Source organism: Anser brachyrhynchus (genome assembly GCF_964034855.1).
Source record: "Anser brachyrhynchus genome assembly, chromosome: 2".
Taxonomy (NCBI): Eukaryota; Metazoa; Chordata; class Aves; order Anseriformes; family Anatidae; genus Anser; species Anser brachyrhynchus.
This window is the reverse complement of record NC_137695.1, coordinates 54,711,280-54,738,649: the sequence shown is the minus strand read 5'-3', so window position 1 is coordinate 54,738,649 and position 27,370 is coordinate 54,711,280. Positions and strand designations below refer to the sequence as shown.

At 38.5% G+C, this 27,370-nt stretch overlaps 1 protein-coding gene across 1 annotated transcript; it reads left to right on the top strand.

Moving 5' to 3' along the window:
- The first annotated feature begins 26 nt into the window (after window positions 1-26).
- Window positions 27-27,370, top strand: GPLD1 (glycosylphosphatidylinositol specific phospholipase D1). The gene is made up of 25 exons (XM_080578144.1): window positions 27-167; window positions 3,045-3,100; window positions 3,789-3,867; window positions 7,921-8,018; window positions 9,233-9,343; window positions 9,590-9,638; window positions 10,150-10,204; window positions 11,258-11,365; window positions 12,037-12,064; window positions 12,171-12,310; window positions 13,323-13,388; window positions 15,104-15,224; window positions 15,749-15,888; window positions 16,996-17,182; window positions 18,160-18,270; window positions 19,196-19,270; window positions 19,648-19,804; window positions 22,286-22,427; window positions 22,953-23,052; window positions 23,147-23,240; window positions 23,817-23,993; window positions 24,294-24,454; window positions 24,704-24,730; window positions 24,817-24,867; window positions 25,817-27,370. Exons 1-25 carry the CDS (start codon window positions 71-73, stop codon window positions 25,892-25,894), a joined length of 2,508 nt encoding a protein of 835 aa, XP_080434270.1. The 5' UTR covers window positions 27-70; the 3' UTR covers window positions 25,895-27,370.

The window sequence follows — 27,370 nt, the reverse complement described above, 5'->3', positions numbered from 1 at the left end:
ATTTCAGAGGTCACAGTGCTACTGCTCCAGGCGTCCAAAAAACCACAGCCTGAGCTAGCGTATCAGCATCATGGCTGGTCTGAAGATTTGGTCTGTTTTGATGGTTATACTGTACAGTTTCTGTCAAAGATGTATTTCAAGTGGAATCTCAACGCATGTTGAAATAGGTAAGACACGTTCAGAATGAATTTTCTTGTGTTTTGAATTGCTTGGGAAGAAAAGTAAACTCAGGTCTGTCTGGAAAGCAATGGTAGGGAATAATGTGAAAGTAATGAGCATTCCACATCATTTTCTTTATATATTTATGTACATGGCATGAATGAGTAGTTTGTTTTCGGTGTTTGAACCTCAACTGTACTGTTTTTGCAAGCAGAGTGCTTGAATCAGTTTGGTTGCGTATTTTTCTGTCTTCTAAAACACAGACATTATGTAACTGGAATGTTTGTGTCTCTTAAGTCTTACACAAATGTGTTTTTGTCTGGAGAAATAAGAGAAATATTTATTTTTTTTAAAATTAATGGATTTTTGTATTTAAATATAAACTAGAGAATAACACAAATCATTTTTGGTTGCCCTGTTTTCAAATAACTATATATGAATTCTGCTGTACCTGCATAAAATAAATAAAATACTATAATGCATTTGTGTCTGTGACTAATGTCATGAAAATTTTGTTCTATGTCTCTTTCTGGTAGGTTGCTATCATGTAGCCTAAACAACCTAGCTTTGTAGAAAAATTGAGAGAACTGAGTGAACGTCAAAGTGGGGAAATGTTTTTGTTTTGAATTTCTTATTTGCACGCATGTGTTATTTTTAAAATCTGGTTTCTGCAGTAATTCTTGAGAAAACATTCATACGTAGCTGGAGGTTATTCTCAAATGTTTACTCGTAGTAGATTTTAATTGATGGATTTACTTGGTCATTCTTCAGTTTCTGACTCTAAATCCATTGCTCAAAACAGATAGAAAGTAAAACATACAATACTGTATGTATTCAGGTAATCTCAGACTTTAATTACTGAATACATGCAAATTTGAACAAGTCAAAAGCTATAACCCAGAATTCATGGCATTTGTTTAAGACCAAGAGTATGCTCAGTGTACTGAGTCCTGTACCTTTGGTCAGTGTCCTACAAACATTTGCTTTTCCTAATATGTCAAGAAGCACATAGTAACCAGTAAGAGAAGCCACACTGCCTGAAGCTAGGCAAACGCATACATCTTTGTAAGCCTTGAGCCCTAATTACTGAACGTGAGCTTCTGAAAACTTGAAATGACATATTCGATAGAATACAGGGTGTTTTCAAGAAATCTACAAAGAGAAACAAGATCTTACAGATCTGCCCCAAAGCAGTCATTTTAATCTAATCAAAGAAGCATATTACAGAAAAAAATGATTTTATATAATTTGAAGATCTTGGTTGTCTGAGAAATCGTGTACACTTAACTGTCACGTCAGCGTTTACAGCAAATATTGTCCATTCGTCTGAAAATGACATTAAAATGGGCTCAGTTCTGATATTGCTAAAAACTGCATTTTTATTACTGTACAAATAAAATTTCACAATGATAAGATAAAGGAAGTTATTGCCAAATCCAAGCACTGAATATTCCAGAAAAAATAAAATCAGAAGAGAATTCTTATGACTCAAAACTAGCACCAAAGTCTCTCCTGGACACACTCCTGAAAGTACTTTAAAATGGTGAAAAGTTCTGCCTGTTCAAAATGTTGATCATGTGCGATGTGCTCAGCAGTGCTGTGCTGTGTCCTACTTGCCATGGCCTCGTTCTCGGAGGCAGGTTTGAGCAAACGGGCTTTTCTTCCATGCACAACGACAGGGTTGTGTGGGACTGTAAAGATCCCTCCACAAAGTTCATTGTAGAGATGAGCTGGTGAGATCTGGGCCATCCGACTAACAAGACAAGTCAGGGATGGTAGGAGACAGGAGGGGAAAAAAAACAACTGCAAAACCGAGAATTTATTTATTTATTTGTTTGTTTGTTTGTTTATATTTATTTATTTATTTGTTTGTTTTTATTTTGGCTTATTGCAGGAACAACAAGCTTGTTGCTTGGTCCTTAAGTATCTCTTAACCTATTTGCTTAAGGATGGTTTGAAACAGCAGTGCGTAAGATTCAAATAGTTTGAACATTTGGTTTTGTCCGTATCCTATTCGAGAATGAGAGTGGATTTTTTGGCGGTTTAATTATTTTGGTAAGGATCACCTTAAATTCAGCATATTCTGGGTCGTATTGACAGGGAAATCAGTCTTAGTTTGTAAGTAGTTCAAGTGAGGAACAAACCTTGAGTGGGGGAAGGTAAAGAAGATAACCCATGCGTGTAGTTTCAGCTGAGTAATTTTAGAGGCAATGTTGGGTGTTTTTAGGAAAGAGCTAATTGATTGTCCCTGGCATTTAACATTAATTAGAATGAAATTTCATTAAAGAAAAGTGATAAATTTGTTTCATTCGTTTATTTTTCTTGCTTAATAAACAGTTCGGCAGTAAGAATGTCTACCTATTCAGTGAATAAATAGCATTATTTACTTTGCTGGCTCTAGATTTTGTTTGCTTTTCATACATGTTAAAAATTAATCAAACTAGTAAGCATGTCGATTCCTGAGGACAGTGAAACTTAAACACAATTCATGTAGGTCCTTTACAGCTAGAAAGTTATGATACATATTCCATGTGTATCCATGTGTATTCCATGTTCCACTGTCAGTAGCTCGATTCGGGACATAAAGAGTTCCTTTTTACTTGCTGTCAGACATTTTCATCTTTGTTGCTCATCCTGAGAGCTGGGGTGAGAGAGAGTCTGATGAGACCTCTGTGTTCAGATGTGCCACAGAAACAGCATTTCTGTATTTGGTCCCTAGACCGTCTCACATGCACAGATTTTTTGGAGAAGTAATACTTCCTATGCCTGTGCCAGTTGGCATAGATATGATAATGCTGTATAATCTATTTTTGATAATGCATCTAACAAACCATTGGCCTGGTTACAATATATATCAATCAATACTTCAATATGTTGTTTTTCAGCACATAGAGCTCTGGAATTTTTCATTTCGCGTGAAGGGAATGTTAATTACAGACAGGTAGGAAGCATATTATTGCTTAACTGTCTACGCCTTTCTTCTGAGTCTTTTTTTGTCTTCTTACATTTCTTTATTATAAGTTCTGAGTAATATGTATGTAACTACTGTGCCTAAACTGTATTTTTAACTTTATTGTTGAAAAATCCACCAGAGCACTTTAAACATGTCAACAGTTTTCATAAACACATAACAAAACACATGTTTTGCGTTTAAAACACAGTTAATGTTCTCTAGGACAATGTAAAGAAGACCAATTTATATAACTTGGTATTTTATGAAAGTAGGAGATCACTCAAGGGAAGTATTGACATCGTCTCCTGTAGACAGCTATGGCATGGTTCAGAGGATGGAAGTTAGCAGCTCAGGCTTTGTGTCTAGCCAAGAGGAGGAGGGCGCCTTCAGAAGGTGACCAGCAGTACCCAAGTTATATTATCATATAAGTACTTTCCTAAATGGCCTTTGAAGTTACAGTGTGTACCGATTAGTTTGGTTTCACTTAGAAGTATTGAGGGTGGGGTGGGGGTAGGGGTGAGGATGATGATGACACTGAAATGATGTATTTTACCAAGATAATAGTTGTGTCTTGCTGGCAGTATTTAAAGTTTATCTTTGACATTGGCAATACACTGTGGTTTTGTGCTGTGTAATAGCATTCTGATTCCTTTTCCCACCCCTATCCTTTTCCCAGTTGTTACTAAACCACCAAGATGCATTTCAGGCTGGAAGCATTTATCCTGATGCCTTTTATCCTTCAATCTGCAAAAATGGTAAGAAAAGATTTTTGAGTCCAATATTGTAACAACTGTATCGTTATGTGAAAATGCTACAGAACTTAGTAGGGTCAAAAATAGTTGTGTTGTAAAAAATGAAGTATGGCCAAAAACATCCTGCAAAAACATCCACCATTTTTGTTAGTATTTTGAGCCTGTTAGTAGAAGTTTATAACAATACATTTGAAAACATTTTTCAGAAAATAACTTCTGGGTAAATTTAACTGTTTAATATGTACAGCAATATGATAGAAGGATGCTGTTTGACTGAAATAGGTTAGATTACTGAGTACTGACCTGGGGAGGAATTGACAGGATAAAAAATCTTTCTTCTAAGTCATAGGAAAAGTGTAGAGCTAACTTCTATATTAGGAAAAATTAACTTCTGCCAGATCAGTCACAAAGATGACAGGAGAATGAAAAAAATAGTGTGTGACTTGCTGCTAAAGAAAAAAGAAAGTGACAGTAATGTGTTGTGATCTTTTGACAAGAGGCAATGTACCAAGCTGCACCAGGAAAGGTCTTGTCTTGATATTAGAAAGAAATTCTTTACAATGGGAACAGTCAATTGCTGGAACAACTTCCCTAGGGATATGGCAGAATTCCTATCGCTGGAGATTTTCATGATGCAATTGGGCAGTGTGCCAAATAATTTCACCTTTTCCCAAAAAGCTTCGACCTGATGGCCTTTTGAGGTTCCTTCCAACACGGCCTGTTCTATGATTCTGTGATTCTGTCAGGTTAAAGTCTTTCTGTTTCTAGAGTGCATACTGTCTTTTGCCTTTTACTGGTCCCTATTTGAAATCAGTGTCAGGCTTAGTTTTCATGCTTGCAGATCTAAAGACTGCACTACAAAATTAGCCTCCTGTTGCTGTAAAGAGTATGTCTAGACTTGCAGCTAGTCCTGATTTTTCCTGATTTTTCAATTTTAATACGTCAGCTTGTGCTCATAATCAGCCTCTCCAGCAACATCAGAATTATAAATCAGCCAGCTAGGTCTTGGTACAGGATACTTGCTACCAAAATGTTAAATCTGGACAGTGAGAAATTCGCAAATGGGGCAAAGACAGTCTGTCCTCCCATAAACAAGCTATCAGGATGTGTATGCAGACACCAGAAACAAGGCAGTGATACATAGTTTGCGTGAGGTTATCTGGGCAATGGATTGTTGAGGGTAGGTGGTTTATTTTAGTAGTTCATGCAAATTCAGATCCGTTAAATTCAGAGCATTCTTAGGATCTTTTTTCTGTTTACCTTATCTTTTACATGTTTTTCAGCTGATTGCTGGTGGCTCTGTTTATCTCTGTATCTGTTTTTCCTGCCTCAAACTGCAAAATCCTTATTTGTCTTTCCAAGGACACTTTTCCCTCTCTTTTCTCATCTCTTGATCTTCTTGGAGTCTTAAATCATAAAATGGCAGCTAGACTTCTTGTTAACTCTCAGTAATAGGTTGTTGCTGACCCTTAGCTATCCCAGCTACTGCTTGGTGTATATCCTGACAGGCAGGTTGCCCCATCCAGCATACTAAAGGGGGATCTTCCCTTTCATAGTGTTCTTTTCACCTTCAGATTGCCCCTCTGCTCTGGCATTTAATACTGGTTCTGTCTCGTGTCACTTAACCAAGTTGCTATTACTGGTCATCTACCTGGCTCTGCTAACATTTTGTCCCAGACTTTAGTCTCCCTTGCCTTGGTTTCAGGACTGATATTTTCCTAGGATTTCCTCAATTTCTACCTTAACTTGGTTATTTCTATCTACCTCTTACTTCCCTTCTGACAGTTTTGATTTCTGCTTATACCAGTTCAGTGACCAGAGCCTCTCTATCTGCAGCCTCCAGTCCATATTGCTTCAGTAAAGTTGGGGTCCATCTTGCCCTGTTTTTTGTTCGGGCCGTGGTTGGACTAAGCAGTCTCCTTAGTCAATGTGGAAGAAATAGGTATCTCTACAGAGCTGACTTGTTTGAACTATGTGCCTCTAGATCAGCATCATAGACATCTAGACTGCCTTTCCAGGCAGGAAACAAACTTGGATGTAGAAGTCCATTCTGTGGATGTTTAATTTTGGTCTAACAAATACCATCCTAAATTCCTTTATGTTATCTAGTTCAGCTACAGTTTAAAATGTCAAGAGGCCAGGAAGTGATTAAATCAACCAAAAGGTCTGCTTTCCCAGTTTTAGAATTTAATATACCCTAATCTTCTGCAGTTTCACAGTTCTGTCTGAACAAACACATTCTGTTTCTCCAAGATGGCCCAAAGAATGTCTCCTTCTACCTTCTTCCCCCTACTCGTTTATATAATTTAATATTATGCTGCTTGGTCTTATCACTTCAGTACTACTTTGACCTCCATTTTATACAAGGTACAGAAAAATTTTTAGGCAAGGTCACTGGCAGATCCTACAGAATCTCTTATGTACAAATCCAAGTGAGAGTAATAATTGATGCTTCAAAGGGAGACCTTTGGATTTTTCCTCCTCCTCGCCTTTCTACTACCACACTGAAAACTTGGCAAGTTTTCAATTCTGTCAAAAATGATCATGATGACTTAGCCTTCCTCAGCCCTGTGCAAACTGATAATCTGTCCCAAAGGTATTGAGTTAACTGCTATGCTCATCAGCTTTTCTCCATAGAATTTGATGCATTAGTTTACTCAACAGCTTCTCTTTTTGTGCTCTCCACTTCAGAGGCGATATTCATTTGTACTCACAGGCACAGAGAAAGGGAGCGGATACAAAATTTCCATTTCCCTCAAACCAAGATCACATAAGATAAATCTAGCATATCTTTTGAAAATATAAATCATACAAAATATGGCTAATTTGTCTCTTGCCATATAAGCAGATTGCAAAATGTGTCACCTACTGTGGTGATTTTACCCTGCTGGGCAGCTACACCACAACCTCTCTGTGATTCCCCCTCTTCAAAGAAAAAGGGCAAGAAAATATGATAGAAGGGGCTCAAGGGTTGAAATAAGGACAGGGAGACCACTCAACAGCTATCATCACAGGCAAAACAGACTCAGCATAAGGGATATTAATGTAATTTATTGCCTGTCACTAGCAGACTAGAGCAGTGAAGACTAAACACAAACGAAAACACCTTCCCCCCATCCACCCTATTCTACCTTCCCCTAAGCGGTACAGGGGAACAGGGAATGGAGGCTGCGGTCAGTTCCTGACGCTTTGTCATCTGCCGCTCCCTCACGGTCCCTCTCTGCCCCTGCTCCCCATGGGGTCCCTCCCACGGGATGCCGTCCTTCCCAAACTGATCCTGCAGGGGCTGCCCACAGCCAGCAGCTCTTCAAGAACTGCTCCCACACGGCTCCGTACCACGGGGTCCATCCCCCAGGAGCAAACTGCTCCAGCACGGGTCCCCCACGGGCGGCAGCTCCCCCCAGACCCCCTGCTCCTGCGTGGGCTCCTCTCCACGGGCTGCAGCTCCGGCCCGGGGCCTGCTCCTGCGGGGGCTCTCCACGGGCCGCAGCCTCCTCCAGGCCACATCCACCTGCTCCACCGGGGGCTCCTCCACGGGCTGCAGCGTGGAGATCTGCTCCGTGTGGGACCCATGGGCTGCAGGGGGACAGCCTGCTCCACCAGGGGCCTCTCCACAGGCCGCAGGGGAACTGCTGCTGCGTGCCTGGAGCACCTCCTGCCCTCCTGCTGCACTGACCTGGGGGGCTGTGGGGCTGGTGCTCACTCCTCACTCTCCCAGCTATTGTCACACAGCAGTTTTTTCCCTTTCTTAAATCTGCCCTCACAGAGTCCCAACCAGCGTCGCTCCCTGGCTTGGCCTTGACCAGCAGCAGGCCCCTTTTGGAGCTGGCTGGAGCTGGCTCTGATCTGCTATGGGGCAGCTGCTGGGCTCTGCTCACAGAGGCCACCCCTGCAGCCCCCTGCTACCAAACCCTTTCCATAATAACCCAGTACACCTGTACAATATGAAATTGAGCAAATTTTTGTGTGTGTGTGTGTGTGTTGGCTTTTTTCATGGAGAAAACTTTTTTTTTTTTTAACAAAATAATAAATATTGATATAATTTTGTTGCAATAGGAATATTCCATGATGTGTCTGAAGACACTCACTGGTCACCATTCCTTAATGCAAGTATTCACTACATCAGAAGGAATTATCCTCAGCCCTGGGAAGAGGTAAGAAAATTTCTTTACCTTTTGAATTTGCTTTCTACTGATTTAGTTGCCAGCACTTTTTGCTGCCTTCTTCACTTGTTGCAACTTCATTCTTTGGGAAGTACAGAAAAAATACATAATGTTTTTGAATTAAAATGTCTGCTGATACAGGAAAACTTGAAATCCTGTTTCCATACATACATTATTACAGTTTCCATATATAATCTATTTATCTTCATTGTGTTCTGGTTCTTATGATACAATTAATAGGTCCAAATTTTCAAATGCAGTTGATGGTTTTGGGTCCTTGCATTATTGCCAGATCTGATTGAATGTTTGCCATTTGAAAACCAGGCCTGGTTTAGAATTCACGCTTATGAAGTCTTGGACTTAGTCCTGATCTGCTCTTGTTTATAGTATATGAGCTACTTAGAAGGAGAGGAAGAACAGATTGTCAGAAGTGAGAATGATTTTAAAGGTCATATTGTTTTCTTTCCCTTATTGGAGAATTTGCCATTCTCTCCGTGCACAGCAAAATCATACTGTTGGAGCAGCATTTGTGAGCATGCACTCCTTAAAATGTACTGAAGTCTGCCTGCCTTTTGATTGGCCCTTAGTGATACTAAAATGTAAACTATTAACCTTCAGGAAGTATAAATTAATCAAAAACTGTGATTCAATTACAGATTTTTAAAAGGTCTATGGAGCTGATAATGATTCATTGCAGAGAAATCTTTTCTGAGGAAATGAATTTTCTGCTGCTTATAAGTTTATTCCAGATAACTTTTCAGTTTGTCGGAATAAAATGAGTATCTTCATATCTGGGCTTTAATCGGGTGCTTTTACAGTGAACAGCACTTGCACAGAATGCCTTTCTCTCCTACATGTGTCTTTGCTCTGTACTCATGGCAGCAGAGGAGGTTCACTCCTTGGAAGTGGAAGAGTTTGTCTCCAGTCCCAAGAAACACATTTAACTTGAGGTAGACAAGTTGTCCTGACATCAGCCATATAATTCTATGTTCTTGGACTGTATATGGTGCATAAAGGTTGTCAAGTCACAAAAAAAGTTCTCCAGTATCAAGAAATGAGTGCTCAATGCTTTGTTGTGCTAATCTGTTGGACTGTAAGAGACTCCATTATATTGTTGTATAATGCACTAACGTAAAATGCTCACCTCTTCTTAAAGTCAGGAGTAAAATTATTGATGTTACTACATGTGTATTGTTGTTGTATAGGCTACAGAGAAGCTGGTAGCTTTCCTGTTTGGAATTGCCTCACATATGGTGGCAGATGTTAGCTGGCATAGCCTGGGCATCGACCAAGGATTTCTAAAAGCCATGGGAGAAGTAAGCTTGCATTATTTTGTTGATGTGACTGGAGTTGATAGCCCAGCTTTGGAGTCTGGTGCGGAGAGGAGACAAAAGCTGGAGCCCTCATTAAGGGAAATTTTCAGAGACGTGTAATGAATGAAGTAGGTCAGGTTTGGGACCTGCCCACTTTAGAGTTGCTTGGACAATTTGATTCTGCTCTCATGTTTGTATGGAAGGATGAGTAAAATGAACAGAAAGTTCTTTGTTTTTTTCTTCCTCCAGATTGATTTTCATGGTTCATATTCAGAAGCTCACAGTGTTGGTGATTTTGGTAATGTTTCTGTTCGCCGATCATAGATCTTTCTGTTGGGATAACTAGTCCTCTTCAAAACCACAGTGGGTGATTCTGGCTCTTACCCTGTGCAATGGAGGAGCCAAGAATGAGTCATATGGACACTGTATTCTCACTCTGTCCCATAGTTTGTAAAACCCTCCTATCCCTGTCTGTGTGTTCTGTGTTTCAGGAGATGCAATAGGGCATATATACACTTGTACCGAAAGCCAAAAACACAGGGTGAAGGATGCTAAAAGTTAAATGGAGTCACTTATCTGATTTTAAATTTGACACCTTTTTTCTTATTCTCTGGAAGTACAAAATATACAGTACACTTTCAGGTGAACCATTCATGTATTCTAAATGACAAAGCATTATACGGCTGGATACCATATAAAAATAGATAGCATAGCCATAGATAGATCCATTCATACTGTTACCTATGTTAGATACTCTTGTGTTTCGTTTCTTGACTTTTTATTTTTATTTTTTATTCCTCCATCTGCAGGAGGAGATGTACTAAGTCAGTTTGAGCTGGACTTTAGTTATCTGGCATCAAATTGGTAAGAAAATGAGCTTCAGTAGAGGTTAATTTCTTTAATGATTACTTCTACTTATTCTATATTGTCACTATGTTTTAATAAAATGCTGTCCTTTGTATATCTTTCATTCCAACCCCTTGCAACTGTTGGAATTTTCCTCAGTTTGGTATTCTTCATATATGTATTTCCTTTTCCCTGACATTAAAAACTGGGAGGACAGAAGAAAAAATAGTTTTACATGTATGAACACAGCAAGAGAGATTGATTTTTTTTATCTCCGAAGGAAGTTATAAGTAATTATAGGTAAAATAATCAATGAAAAAAGTTTACTGGAATGTCCCAGCAATTATTTAAATAACTCAGTGGTAATATCTCACTTAGATTTCCATTTTAATTTTTGGACATTGAGGATGTTTATGGCTACAGATACTGAGGAATTCAGACAGGTTTTAGAAGCATAAAAACAAGCAACAGTTTTAGATATAGATGATGTTTTTCTTGTAGTTTTTAACCAAAAAAAAAATATATATATGCTTTTTTTTTTTTTTTTTTTTTTTTCTCCTGACAAAGTAGGTCATTTGAGTCTTGTTTTGTCTAGGTAGGATGTAGCTCATCTATGTGCAGAAGGCATAGTCAGTTAACTCATCAACTTTATCAACTCTGACATATCTCTGAGAAATGTTAAGATAGGAAGAATCAGCAATATCTGTTTGGCTAGGATTAGATTTGGATGGGAATAGGTTTGGCAACAGAGGAGAGCTGGAGAACATCCACCAAGATTGTGTGATCACCAAGCCAAGAAACCAGTGGAGAGAGTGTGGAAGCTCAAGAGCAATAGCCATAGGGGAATGGTTCTACAGGTTTTTGACTGACCCAAATGGCAGGAGAGTGTTCCTACAGAGTGTAACTCTATGTGCAATCCTGGTCTTTCTGGCATTTGTAAATCTTGATCACCTTATAGAGTCTTTTGAAATACAGAATATTTTAAAGCCGGCTGTTTTTATAGAAGCTGAATTACCTTTTGCCAGGTGATGTGAAAAAAATCTGGTTACAATACCTCAGTCTTGTTTTTAGGTATGTGCCTGTCAAAGACCTAGCCTCTATCTATCAGGAATTTTATGGAAGAGAGATCATAACTGAAGGCACAATTACTGACTGTACTTACCTGCTGTTTCTTGAACTGTAAGTTGGATAGCTTTGCGTGGGTTTTCATAAGTGAAACTTATGTAGGAAAATTATGATAATCCTGTTTGAAATGCTAGCTCAGAAGTTTATGCATTGAGGCCAGCAATACAACCTTCCTACTAGACCCCCAAAATCATAAGATACCTGATTTTTTCTAAAGGATATAATACAAATGTGGACTGCTTAAATGACTGTTAAATTCATCATTACACCATAGCATCTGTGTCTTAGCTATTTAAAACATTTATACGTTTAACATATTTGGGCCTATTTAAGAACAGCTATGTCTTCAAGTACTCTTGCGTTGTGTCATGTTAGCAATATAATTTTCATGTACTGAAGGAGTAGTATACCTACCTAAATTGACAGTTTACCTACACTTTATGTAGATCCTTTCAAATAATACATGGAGATAAGAACTAATATATATATTTTTATATCTGTCGGTGTATGCTTTTGAAGATACTAAACACCTAGGTGTATTCTTTATTTCAGTTAATAACTAATAGCCAAGCTGTATTTAAAAACACTGTGAATCCCTCCAAACTGAGAGCTGTATTAAAGTTAAGATTATCACTTACAGAAACCTTGAAAAGAACCTTTCAAATAGTGAAATATCATTAAATGAAACTTGCTTGTTTCTGAAGAATTGTTATTTATTTTCTCAGACATGGTGAAAGACTTGCTGTTGCAAAGGTTGGTTTTCTTTTTTTTTTCTTTCTTTTTTCTTTTTTAATAAAAATGAACATACAACATGAAGACAGTGCAATCCATCTTACTTAGTATGTTGCTTGTCTCTTAGCTTTTTCCAGGATATGCCAGTAAATCTCCATTTCTCGTGGAGAAGTTCCATGAGTATTTCCTTGGAGGAGTGGATGACATGGCATTCTGGACAAACAATATTTTTGAGCTGACGAGCCAAATGCTAGAGAATGGAACCAGGTATAATTGTGTTTCCTGCAATATGAAATGTAGTACTCAAGTTCAACACATTTAATTCTGAAGGCAGGTCCTTTCCTAGAATAGGTGATGAACTTTAAATCCTCATGTGGACAAAGGGATTTCTTTGGCTGTCTTTTAACCAGGTGCACAGGAAGACATAGGCCTTGAGTTTGCACTTGTGACATATTCACATTCCTTTCCCCAGGCAAGGCTCTGGCATGGCCAGCCGATACTTGACAGGGAAAATCTGGGACGTTCTTTAAGACATACCCAAGGAGCATGCTAAAATGCTGCATGGCAGCATAGTTTTTTTCCTGGACTGGTGATCTGAGCTGTGCCTGCACCCTGTGGCTGCTCTCAACAGCCAGCAAAGATGGCCCGTCCCAAGGGAGGTCAGATACTGCCTTCAGACACTGCAGGCAGATAGGATTAGATGGAGTAGGACTATATATTCCATTGTTGGATGTTCAGGTTTGCACTCAGAATGTATTTTTTATTGAAGTTCTGGCCCTGTACTGCATTCGTACAAGTGTAACTTTACTGTAAATAACTTTATGAGAGCAATAGTGGGAATTAATCCATACATTTATATGGATAATGTCACCACAGATATTTTGGGAAATAATGTTTGAAATATGATATGGCAAAATCTGTTGAGTTCTTTGTTCCAAAATGTCACTTTCATTAAAAGATCATTAGAATTAATTAATTCTATTCTATAAACTCTATTAATAACATTAATAGAATTGTCAGGGCATGCTCAAGGAAGTTTCATCTGAGAGTTATGTAGACACATGCAAGATTCATATAGAACCTAAGAAATTAATCAAGGTTACTAAAATAAATATCAAAGGAGTTTCTAAGGATTATAATGTTGCACTGAATTTGATTACTCAGGGCTTTTTGAGAGAGGTAATGCCTTCTAACAAAGGAATCAGTAAGGATAAAAGTTGAATTTTTAGTTCCACTTCCATTGCAAGATCTTCAAAACACATTCTGAATATTTCTTTAGTGGCTGCTTCCTGCCTGAGAATCCTCTGTTTATAAACTGCACAAGGGAGCACAAGGACAGCTACATGTAAGTATAGCTTTGAAGGTTCAAAAACTTACTACTGGTGAAAGGTGAGTTTTCCACTGGATGGTGAGCTATTGAAAAGTAGAGATCTTCTGATTTTTATTTTTTTTCCTTTTTATGTATGAATTTGAGATTGTCTTAACATGAATAAACAGGCTTCATATAGAGGAACCGTGTAGAACCTGGGATAGACTTTTACCTTTCAGCCAAAGGACAAGAATGCTTATCCAGCACCTGAAGCGCAAAATCTTCACATTTTATTTGGCAATATAGAACTCACCTGTTCAGAGCACAAGGAATGTATGTATTCCTCTAGCAAACATCTTCCATGACTATTTTCTTCCCTTCGAAAAAGCACCTCTTGTGCTGATACTGGTGAATTTAATTTTCATTGAACTACAACTGCAGAGTTCTGTTAAGCTTGTATTGGGATGCTAGATTGTAATTTGTTTACAAGGATCACTTTCCTCTCCTTGAAGACTACAAAGTAAGGAACATACTTATTTGACAAGTTTTTTTTAGTGCATAATAATAAAACCACAGGACTAATCTAAACTCTTTAATTCTGAATTTTGTTTTGGTAACAGAAATCAGAGTTTTCTTAGCTTTTCTGCGATAAGCATTAATGGTTCAATTTACAACTTCTATTTCAGTCAAATTGGGACAGTGGAATCAGTTGGTCAGAGATCCACAGGGAGAGAATGATAGGGAAGGAAACTAAGAACAAAAAGAAGTGATAAAAATCACGTTGTCAAAGACAGCAGTGCATGCTTGTAAATAGCCATGCTGAGAAAGAGAGGGCACGAAAGTGGAGAGATAACCATTAAACTCTGCCTTTTATTTTATTATAAATATTTTCACTCAAAAAAAGAAAAATAATGCCTATACATAGGTGAAAAGAGCAGCAGTGACTGGAGCTCAATTGGTAAAGGGGTTGTGAAATGTAATGTTATGTGGAAGCCTCATGGCTTGAGAGCTTAATGACCTTTATTTTATTGTTTTCTTATTGTGAGAAATTAGTTTTTAGCTTCAAGTTTTTACTATAGCTGTGAAAAGAGTTATCTGAGTATCTGAAAAGAGTATCTGAGAAGCCTCAGATACTGTGGCTTCAACTAACACTGCTATATATGAAAATATTTTGTACAAACAAAGTGAAGTCAGTAGGGCTGGAAGGACCATAAATTGGAGCAGAATTCTGGTCAGTGGACAGATGGTAATAGTCTTATGTGTTGGGAAAGAATAATTCGAGGGAAATACGGGAAATATCTGAAGTGAGTGCAAGTGACTGGTAGAATGTTAGTATACCAACAAATTAACTTCTTTTTTGGGGAAAAAATAAAAAGTATTTAATAATTTAAGTGTGTGAAGTCAAGAAACAGCTATATAGCTTGAGAAATTTTGTATTCAGAAGGTTAAATTGTTTTTTCTTGCCCATTTTTCAGTGCCTCGAGAATATTACTGATGAGTGGAATGTGCTAAATAAATTACGACAATGAAGTTAAAATATATAAATGTCTGGATACTTAACCAGTATTAGCTACAAATAAAACCTATGACTTTACTTGGGCTTAACTGCTATCTCTTGAGAACTCTCTTTATCAATGGGAGAAATGGCTATCCAATTCCATGCAATATGATTGCTTCTCCTAGCTTTGTCATAACATGTTCATGTCATTAATTCAGTTGCTTTGTTATTACTACCTTCTTTATTTTAACAGAAACAAGCAATCAAAAAATGAACATCACAAGAACACAACCTCTTTGCTTCCAAATACTCTTGAAAAGAAAATAAAGTATACAGAGAGAGGAGTTCACTTCGATATACAATCTTGGGCAACAGTAAGTGAGAAGTGACACGTCAGGTAAAATTCAGCTCTGTATAAAATTGTTATAATTTCTGTCTGAGATGCTGTGTGATGGAGCAGGGTCTCTGAATGTAAACAGAAGCCTCTGATTTCATTTCATGAAAATTCCAGCTGCCATTGTTAATCTGTATATAATGTATATAATAAGTACATCATAAATACTAGCTTTTTTACACTTTCCTCATTTTATAGTGAAGTTACAGTGCCAAAAATGACAAAATATATCTTTAATGTTTATTTTTTATGGAATCATAGTAGCTTTTGGGGACTAAGAAATCCCAACAAAGAATAGCAGTGAGTAGTTACGAATGCTCCATTTAGGACATACAGGTTTTTGTCTCTATATAAAAAGGTGCTTATGACGCGAGTCGGAGTATACTTTGATCAGTGTGATGATTTCCACTGATGGTGACTTGGGTTTTGACGTGGTTTGTACTGTTCTGGAATTTCAGCCTGTGTTTTAAGAATTCTTGTGTTTCTTTATTATTTTTATTTCAGAATTCCCTCCAATACATAAACCGTGCTTTTGCAAAAAATGTCTGGAGAGTGTTAGCATCTACACATCAAGAATCCTCTAAGTACATCTCCAAGCCAGCAGCTTCATATTTTCTTACTTCACCATATGCTAGACTTGGATGGTTGGTACTTTTTTTCTTCCTCAGACTCCCCTCCTGATTTCTGAAAATGTTAAGTACCGACCAAAATACTGTTTTTTATTCCTTGGATACTCTTTAAAGGTGATACTCCAAATCAGTTGGTGGCACAAATCTGTCAGAGTGGTTTATGTTGACTAGCCAGAGCTACAAGTTAACAGACAGGACCCTTTTTTCTTTCCAATGTTAGCACAAGCCTCTTTGTGTCAGTACTGAATAAAACTGTAAAGAGCAAAAGTTCCATTCAGATGTCAACTGTAGTCAAATAAGTTCTTTCTTTGAAAGGGTTTCCTTGTCATTTTATTCAGAGTGGAAAGAAGCAAAATTAGGACCATCATCAGCTCTAGTTCTGAACAGTATAGGAAGATTGTTACCCTTTTTTGGTTAATGGTTGATCATTACACCAAATTAGTTGTCTGTCCTGAATCGTGCCTGAGCGTTTTGGGAACTCCAGAAGATTAGTAAGGAGTTCAAAGATGCCACAGAAAGAGGCATGTTCTCTCTTCTTTCCGGAGAGGTTCTATCTTTACATGCAGCAGAGAAGACGAACGAAATAAATTTGTTTTTGCTGCTCATCTTGCTCTTTTTCTTCTGACTCAAAAATTGAAGACTTCATTCCTGAGGTTACTTCACACCAGCCAAGTGAATGGTAGTTACTTATTTTCTCTACACGTTCCCTGTCTAAACTCCACCGCATTACTAAGACCCATCTTCCATTTGCTTATCTACTATTATGTCCATTGATTAAATCAGAGGTTCAGTTAAAATGGTAGTTCATTTCACCTTTTGTATTCTGTCAGATGCAAGCAGCCCTTTTTCATGCTTCTTGTTCTGATTGCTCTTAGGTACCTTGTATCAGTAAGTAAAAAAGTAGTCCATATAAATGTGAGGTGCATTAATGGAAGATTAACCTCTGTTTTTATTTAGCTCAAGAAAAAAAAATCAATTATGCAATAGAAAAAATGCTGTGTAGATTCTTACAAAAATATAAGACACATCTCAGTTTACCTGAAAGTAAAAGTATTTATTTTCTGATAATGTAGTGGTAGTCTGGTGGCTAATCCTGATTTTTTTGACTCTCTTGGTGTACAGGGCAATGATTTCAGCTGACCTAAACCAGGATGGATATGAAGATCTGGTGGCTGGAGCACCAGGGTACAGCACACTGGGCCATATTCAGATAGGACGGGTGTATATAGTCTATGGCAATCACTCAGGTTTGCCACCAGAGGACATGGATCTAGATGGGAAAGCAGACGAAGTACTGGAGGGTCATCAGGTGAGGGGTCAAGTCAGATACTTGACACTTTTTTTTTTGTTTTTGACTGAATGTGGTAAGTTCTGGAACAAGAATATATTATGCATTTCAAGAAAAATAACTGTTACTTCAGTCACAGGAACAATTAAAGCAATATTGATCTGTAGGTTCAGTTATTTTACTGTGCCAGATAAATGGGTTTTAGAACAAAATAGGCCCTTGATGAAGAGTGAGATAGATTCTCTGTAAGTCACAATATATCTTGTTCAGTTGCCTGCATATAAGCAAATATTGTGAATTTCCTTTTCTTTCTTATCTAAAACTATTAGTTCAATATAAGTCTCAATTCCTTTGAAGCTGCATTTTTTCAGGAATTGTTAACTTCTCACAAAACCACTGTTTATCTTTAGTAAGACTGTATGATACATAAGAAAATAGAGAAAACTATGATTTGGCAGGCTGGTGACTGGCTTGTAACTGAGAAGCGGGATCAAAGGATCTTTTTGAGTAATAAAGCTGATGCTCTATTGAAAATAAAGTTATTTGCACAGAAGTGATTAGAAAGAGGTGAGATAAATTTCCTTGTAATCTGTTTCTGTGGTTATAAACTGTGGCGTAATAGCTGATGTCTTCTTACAGTGTTGTAGTGGTTCACAGTTGTAATACTATTAGCAGCAAAGATTGTAAGCATAAAGTCAGTGGTGCACTAGACTCAGAAGAGGAAATACCACAGCAGTCCCTCATTGTATCAGTTAGCTTATATTCTAACAGCCCCATAACCTCAAAGAGAACAGCCCACTCCCAATTAGTGTATTGGTATGGTGGTTATTATTTGAGAGAACAGTGATACTAAGAAAATCTTAAGAATTTTTGGGATGGGTTTTTATTATCTCTGTTTCCAGTTTTTTCTTGCACTGTGATTGTAAATGTGCATTATACTTTGATAGTTTTGTCTTTAAAACATGTTATTTTCATGAGATCAATCCCTCTTATTTTAGCCTTCAGGCAGATTTGGTTCTGCCTTGGCAGTCCTGGACTTTAATGAGGATGGAGTGCTAGATCTGGCAATTGGAGCACCTTCTGTGGGATCTCAGTTTCTCACTTACAAAGTAAGTCATGCACATGCTTTATAGTGAAATGACTGAAAGAATTTCTATTGTGTCTCAAGGTGATATTGTAATATAAACACAAAGGTTTGTAGCCTTTGTGGTACTTTTGAGTAGATCGGTGGAAGTTATCCTTATCTCCCTTTCAGTGGCCTTTTGGCACAACTCAGATTGCTGTTTTGAAGCTCTGATGTGCTGGAAACATAAGGAGCCATTCATGACATCTGAGTGTACCATTTACTTTTTAAGAACAAAGAGTCTGGAAGGGACCTCATGTCAGTGAGCCTTGTCATTCACTGTCACAGGTCAACAGTTGATATCTAAAATGTGATATGGACACAGACACGTGCTAAAGTAATCAAATTAGGGAGTTTTAATGACTTGCAGCCAGATTAGCCCATGTAATCGTCCCTTAGTGTTTTCAGCCCACCTGAATTGAGAGGCAAAATACATTACATTAAACCACTTGGATTAAGTTTAAAACTCTTCAGAATTTCAGATACTTAGCTTCCTATTCCTAAGTAGGAATTTAAATGCTTGTATACAGACCCACTAGCATGGAAAATTATATACATCTGTTGTGGCTGGCACTGCCTCTGATTGCATTAAGTAATTGTCAACAAAATTAGAGCCACATGAACATGCATGTAATGAACACAGTATACAGTATACCAACCTTGCTCCTAAACTACAGTATGATGAAAATGTACTTCTCTGTACTTACCTAGTTTGTTGCCTGGTTATAGCAGTGTTAATTACAACATGAATATTTTTAGGTTTGGGGTGTAAAAGACAAATTTATGAGAAGGCTCGAATAGAAAAAATGCAGTTATATTAATAGTCCTTGCAGACTGTTTTGTCTTGTATTTCATACTTGGTGCTGCCTTAGAAATCCTCTCATGTTGTGTTTGCTTTTCCTGCTGTTTAGGGTGCTGTGTACGTCTATTTTGGATCTAAGGGAAGGGGCTTGCCATCTCAACCAAATGTTACCATCACTTGTCAGGTACATTGATCAGGCTAAAACAGGGCTACAAAAGCAGGAGGTGAGGTAAAGGGGAAAGGAGCCTGTGAGCTTAAAGACAAAATGTTAAAATCAAACTTCTGATTGCAAGAGAATATAGACATGTAATTGGGGATGGTGAAGCAGGTGTTTGCATAGGTTGGTTGTATGTGGGAAAGATATCTGTACTTCAGTGCAGGTGAGGGAGCTGGGTGAACAAAAGGATGCACAGCCCTCTGGAAAAAAAAAAAAAAGGGTTCATGGAGGGTAATTTGCTCAGAAGCAGACAAAGTTAGCCCTTTAGAAGTAAACCCCTCTATTTTGTTACAGAATTGATGGTTTAAGTTCCATTTCAGTGTTAAACTAACTGTTTATTACAGTATTCCTACTGTAATCTTGGTTGGTCCCTCCTGGCAGCTGACACTGATGGGGATGGAAATGCTGATCTGGTTGTTGGCTCTCCATACGCACCTGGTACTGGGCAGCAGAGAGGATTTGTGGCTGCATTTCACTCTCATTTCAACAGGAGTGACCAAGGTAGTATTTACTGAGTAAATTAATCCTCATATGTTATATGGCTGTTATGTTATATGTTATATGACTCATATTTTATATGACTTAATCATAAGGTAATTCAGATTGGTGCATCAGCTACTCCTAGTTTTGTATCATCTGTAAACTTGTTGAGGGTACACCCTGCTCCATGATCCAGATCGTTAATGAAGACATCAAACAGAACTGGACCCAGCATTGACCCCCGGGTTATACCACTAGTTACTGGCCTCCAACTAGACTTTGCACCACTGATTACTACCCCCTGGGCTCAGCCATTCAGCCAGCTTTCAATCTACCTCACTGCCTGCTCATCCAGCCCATACTTCAGCAGCTTCCCTATGAGGATCTTATGGGAGACAGCATCACAGGCCTTACTGAAGGCCAGGTACCCAATATCCACTGCTCTCTCCTCACCCATCAGGCTGGTCATTTCATCATAGAAACTTCTCAAGTTGGTCAGGCATGACTTCCCTTTGGTGAACCCTTGCTGACTACTCCTGACTTTCTTGTCCTTCGTGCGTGTTTGGAAATGTTTTCCAGGTTTAGTTGCTCTATCACCTTCCCAGGGTGATAAGATGAGGCTGACTGGTCTGAAGGTTCCTGGGTCCTCCTTGAAGTTAGAAGTGACATTTGCCTCCCTCCAGTCTTTAGCACTTCTCCCAGTCACCATGATCATTCAGATTATTGAGAACTAATAATTCAGGGAATAATTTGAAGATTCTTATTTGAATTATATCTCTTGCATTCATGCTCTTTGGATATATAATTCAAATTTATAGTTCTTTGAATTATATTCAAAGAATAATTCAAAGATTAGTCAGACCTACTTCCCCTGTGATCCCACCTGCCAATTGGTTGAATAAACTGAAGTCTGCTTGCCTAAAGACCAAACTCTGCTACCCTCTTAGTTGTTTTCTCACTCCATTCAGGCTCTTGAACTCCCCTGTTTCATGGCCATGACAGCTAAGGCTGCCATTGATTACCAGATCCCCAGCCAGTTCTGCCTTGTTAGTGGAAAGCAGATCAAGTTGTGCATCACCCCCAGTTAGCTTATCCAGTGCCTGTAATGAGAAGTTACTCCTGACACCTCCTAGAAACGATGTCTGTGTGCATCCTGCCATACTTTCAGCACATGTGAGGGAGGACCAAATCTTTCATAAGAACTGGAGTCTGTTGCAGAGAGAATTCTGTAGTGCCTTTTCAATTTCAGTTCTCTGTCTTGAAAAATTCAACAGTTGTCTCATGTTCTTGAGTGCTTCAGTAGTTCTTCTCATGGAGTTTATTTCAAGAAATTTCACTAAAAGGTTAGTCTTTAATTAAATGTCTGGTGATTCAAATGAAGCAAACATAAAATTAAACTTATGTGTTTCTGAGGAATTTAATTTGATACCTAACTAATAAAGGTAATCAAAAATGCTGAAGTTCTTTGTGTAGTAAGCATCCACTTTTACCTATACTACTGTCAGTATCCTGTAGTACTCAGTATATGCTGATTGTCTGATTAGTGAAAATTTATGCAGATGTACATCATAGGAAGGTGAATTCTTCCTTCTAGGAGCGCAGTCCTGGATTTTAGTATCTGAGGTGGACAGGCCTGCTAAAGTCACTAGTTTGGCATGTAGGTAAAACTACAAACTAGTGAGACAAGTGTAACTGAATGACTATGTGAAAGCAAAGAAGCAGTGGATTCAATTGCCTATTGGTGATACCAGGGAGGACTGAAAGGTCTTCCTTAGAAATTTGCAGATATACCTTGAGAGATGAACTTTCATTATTGTGTGCTCCTTCGTGTGGACAAAGGGGAACACTACAAGTGAATGCAGTTAATGAGTACAGGTGATGGAGATTGTTGTGAATGAGGAAGGAAAAGCCACATATAGAGGTAAATAAAGTTAGCAGGGGTGAGGCAGGATGTGCAGGCATTTAAAGCTTCTTCAGAATCACATAAATGAGTTTTCCAATAACTCCTACTAAATTTTTAGTGTATTCGACTTCATGTAAAATTAGAAACAATAACCAAAATGGATTTTACATTTCAAAACACCAACTTTTTTTAATAACTAAAACACAAAATGAATGACTTGAATTAAAGCCATAATTATTGATGCTCCCTCCCCATCCTGGAAGAATTATAAATTCTGATAAACAGTTTCAATTTTGCCCCATCCCGAAGAAGGACCTATCAGTTCATGGCAGACTTGACTGATAGCCTTTCTGTGCTTTGTGTAGGCTACTGCAATGCTTTAGAAGCAGGCTGTACTGAGTGAAGGCTTTCACCTGAGAGTACAATTGCAGACTGAATGTTGCTGTGCAGTGAAGTTAGCTGTAACTGGTGCCATATCACAGGTGGTAGAACTACTTATAGAAACTTCTCATCATAGGGTGAAACACTGGATGATTGCTAATAGAATTTTGTATGACAGGTTATACCAAGATTTAATTAACATTTTTCTGGTCTGTCAGGACTTCTGTCTGTAGAGGATGCCGACTGGATGGTGAAGGGTGAAGAAAACTATGCTTGGTTTGGATTTTCACTTGACAGCTGCCAAGTGGAGAATATAACATTACTGCTGATTGGCAGCCCTACATGGAAGAGCTGTGTTGGGTGTGTTGTAAATGATTGCTTTATTTCTCCTCTATCCTGCCCTACATTGGTAAAGATTTGTACTAGATTAGACTTCCTGCTTTTCAGGAACTTTCCTCTTTGTCCTTAGAATACTTTTAATCATATTTTTATGCCTTTACCCTTCCTTGTGTATTTAGAGAGGGGGGTCTTTGCTTTTAGAGACACTTAAGAACTTGTGGGGTTTTCTTGGTGGGAGGGGTCACAAAAACACCAAGTAGGAACGCCTAAAATAATCCTACAGATAGCACTGACATTTTCAAAAGCAAGCTAAATGCAAAAATGTATTGGGTGTTAACGAAGTGGATGGACAGACAAAGTCTGTGCCCAAAATGTCTGGTAACTCGTTAAAACAAGCATGGGATTACTAAAACAGATTTATAGGATTTAGCTGCCACTGTTATTCCAAAGTAAAAGGGGAAAATATTTTAAGATAAACAATCATGTCTGAATCTACAGAAAGCTGAATGACATAATATACAAATATATTTTACATTCTAATTCAAGCTGCGATCCCTTCTCATCGGATGTTAGGCAGAGTGTTGGAAAGGTGTATGGATATAACCCACCAAGCACAAAGTACTGGTTTGCAGTAGCTGGAGACAAGGTAGGGCTCCCTATATAGTATAGTCCTTATATATATTATTTGAAATAAAGCGACATTCTGTGGAAATGACATAAGCATTTTAAAAATTTAACAGGCAATGGGCAGAATGGGTTTGTCTCTGGCCAGTGGTGTGATGTCTGTGACTGGAATCAACAGAAAAGTTTTGGTGGTGGGTGCACCTACTACAGGTATGTCTTTCTGAAATTTGGAAAACATTTCTGCTTTGGGATATTCCTTTCTGTATGACTGGAGAATAGAATCAAAGGTAAAACTTAGAAAAGAGACCTTTTATCTGCCATAGAATTTTAAAATATTTAGAAAATTTAAAATAATTACTGTACAGGTGACTTGCATTTTTTTTCAGAGACTTCTATACTGTGCCAAATAGCTTCTATTAACAGCGTTTGTTATCTTGCATTATTTATGTAGCAGTGATTTGCTAGTAGACTGCATATTTCTTGGAAGTAAAACATGGTATTTTGTGCTTACTCTGGGAGTAGGCAGTAAGGAAACGCATGTCAAAATGTAGAACTCTAGTATTTGTCCTTTAAAATGAACGCATATTTCCCCTGCTAGTATTGCTAAGAGATTGTTTCTGTGCTAACTAGCATTACTGCCACATAACATTTGATATTTGGTTCTTAAATTATAGTTTGTCCATTTTGTATAATGCCAGTATTACCTGCTTGCAAGGTATTTCAAGTACTAAGCCTGAGTTCTTATGTCTGATGATCAACTCCTGTAACTTTGTTGTTTTTTTCTAGACAGCCTCTCTAGGATTTCATTTATATCCTCCGTGCTGCACCAAGCAGGAGTAGCTCTGGTATATGATCTGACAGACAGCACCAAGCCTTCTTTGCTCAGCACGTTCAGTGGGGACAGGAGGTTTTCTCGCTTTGGAGGAGATATATGCTTAAGTGACCTGGATAATGACGGACTAGGTAAAGCTAGATGGATCTAGATTACCAGAGGTGAAATGTTTTATTCATTGCAACAGGAAGACCGGTCACCTTGCATATTCGTTAAAGTGCTAAGCCCAGTCTTCTGCCTCAGCTGACTTGCACAAATATTCTACTGTAACTTCCGAGGAGGCATCTATAAAACCCCAAACAATTTAGACAGAAATTGATACATTTTAACTGGAATTTTGGCATGTAGAGGTATACAAATGCCAACTCTCATGTTTTGGCTTAGCGTTATTTCACTTCTGGTGTCCTATATCATCCTTATACTATTTGCAGATGAAATGATCGTGACATCCCCACTGCGAACTAATGATATCACCACAGTACTGTTCGGTGGGGCAGCTGGCCGTGTTTACATTTACAACGGAAAGCAGGCATCCTCAGGGAACGTGACAGGCCACTGCAAATCATGGATATCTCCCTGTCCTGAGGACTGGGTAAGAAATCATAAAAGTGAAATCATGGCCTAAGGTCATATTGACAGGTAAATTAATACCTCCCATGCAGATAACCAGCATGCTGTGCTTGGTTTCATAAAACTGAAGGTTACTTGTGTTTCTGAACCTGTGTAACTTGGCTCCTCCTGTTTGTTGTCAAGTTTCTTGTTTAGGATCCAGGGTTATTGCACTGGGCTTTTACTCTCCTAGCGTGGTTCTAGCCACTCACTTTTTTTTTTTTCTCTTCAGGCACAGTATGTGCTGATTTCTCCTGAGGTGAGTAACTAGAAAACAATTTGCTGCAAGAAATGAAAAAAATCCACTTTAAAAACAGCATTATAACAAGCAGCATTATCTTACAGGAACAGTCAAGATTTGGGAGTTCTGTCATCACTGTGAAGTCTGAAAGAAAGGTGAGAAAAATAATTGCTGCTGTTGTTTCATTACATCTTTCTACCTCATTTGCATGCACTGGTCAACACCTCACATCTTACTCATTTGCAGAAGTCCGAAGTGCTTTTACATCATGAGTTAAGTTTTCCTTTAAGTCACTCTCTGAGCTGATGATTAAAACCATTTTATAGGTGCACGAACTGTTGAGTTGTCAAAATTTTAGCACCTGAATTGAAAGGGATTGCTTTGAAATGACCTGAAATCTAACTACTTGGGAGTTTCCTGAAAGGCTGCACTGTAAATCTAGCACAGATGCCAGTTGGCTTTACTGTTCAAACCAACCTGTATGCAAATCGGCTGCTGAGCTGTACTGTAAACAAGGCACCCTCTTTCTTAGTGCTTGTTCAGCTGAGGGGAGTCCTATGTTCTACTTAGTCTGATGCAACCTGTGTAAAACACCTCAGCAGTAGGCTGAGGAGACGTGCAACTGGTCTTCAACAAATGGTGTTCGACTTCCTCTTAAATCATACACTGGAGAAACACCTGGAAACGCAAATGCATCTAAGCAAGGTTAGGGTGTGTAATCCAACACTCACACCAGACATCGCTGATGGTTGTTGTGTGAATGCATGTGAGGAAGTTTTCCAAGCAACTGTGTTCCTTTGCTATGGCACCAATCCAGTCCACACTCCAGCTTTATCTGTATTGATCTTGCTCCTGAGAAAGTTTGTGCTGGCAAAACATTTGACTAGCTTTTTCCAGTTCCCCAGGTGGAAGAGGTCTGTTTGCCAAATTGTTTTGTTAGCTGCTATTCTGATGAGGTGGGTTGCTCTCCCATTTCTCCTCATCACATTTCTATACGACACTAATGATAAATAGACAAAATCCAGTTCCTATTAGGGAGGCTTAAGGCAATCATGAACCTGTATCTGCATTTTGCTAACCCTTCTCCCATATCCATTTCCACAGAAAGAAGTTGTAGTGGCAGCAGAGAGAAGTTCAGCAAAAGCTCGACTTGGTGGAAGGCTTTTTGTCTACTCACTCTGAACGGTCATGGTAATCTTTAAGACCAGGACAAAAGTGGTGTTTTAGTGAAGAATCTCTGTAGTATCTGTGATACTTTCCCTTAACCCATAGAAACCAACAAGACCACATGACAGCAAACTTCAGTAAATACACAGCCTAGATAGGTAGGGTCCCAGATAGTATCCGGGGAGTGAGGGATGGTCACTGTTTTTAAGTGATGCTGAATTGTTGCAGCTGAATTACTAAAACAATTGTTGTTGTGAAGTTAAACAAAAGATCTATTAATCAATGTTTAGCAGCACTCAAGCGCTCTACTACTTAGTACACACCTAATAATTAAACTAGCCTGATGTACTCAAAATGTCACTTAAGTTTGATGTATATAAGTACTGAATGCATATAGAAGTGTTGCTTACCTCGCTGTAAACATCAAATGCCAGGCAAGGGATCTCTCCAAACCTCTAGGAGTAACTTTGAGAGGCATCCCTGCTGAACGGTTGATCACTGCTGCAGCCTGCTGCTGTGCAGAGCACAATGGGCTGTAGTGCTTGCAAATATTCATAGCATAAAGTTGTTGACTTTTAGTCAGAATTCTTCCTTACAGTCATGTAATACAGGCAGTTTTTTCTCTTTCTTATTTGTAGTTTCTCAACTATACTGGCTCTGCATAGGAATTCAGGTCCTTGGCTGTACGATTTTACATTTGCATCCAATTAGGCCTGTTCACTAGCCATGCCTGAGCCAGTGTGCCACCAGCATAAGATAGAGGGAGTGCAACCATCACAGGAATGTAACCATCACGGTGGTTTGACTTACAGAACAACCAGAGCTAAGTCCGTCATGCAAGTGGATAAATTAACTCTGTTGTGAGTGGTAGCAACAATCGACATAGTAAGCAAGCTGGTCTGAAAACTTTTTGGAGACTTGAAATGAGAAGGCTAGATTATGGTGGCCATATTTGGCTGTATAAATTATGTTGAGGGGTTGTGTCAGCTTCAGCTCTAATTATCAGGTCACCTTCTTTACTGATCAGGTGTGAATATTTTCTTGACAAAATCAAGATGGAATCACACATAATTTACATTCCTAGTATACTGTGATACTGACAGGGATTCTAAGACATCAAAAGTTGCTGTCAAAATAGGAAGCATGGAGGAAGGGCAGCTCTAAACCAGACAGAACAGGTAGATGCCAATAAGGATGGTCTCTGTTGCTACCAAGGCTCGAGGCCCACACTGAGGACGAAGAACAGCTGGGTTCTCCCAGGGAGAAGAGCACCAGCAAAAGCGATTAAGTTGTAGGAAATACTTTTGCTTTTCCACTCATGGCTGAGACTACTCTGATACCCTTTTTATGTTTTTATGTGAAATTCCATAACCATGGTAACTTAGAATTGTGCTTTTATTGCTAACAGTATTGGATTCAGCTAACTCACACTAATATTGTATGATACATGTTAACAGTGTGCATCAGTATCTATTAAAAAACTTGAGCAGC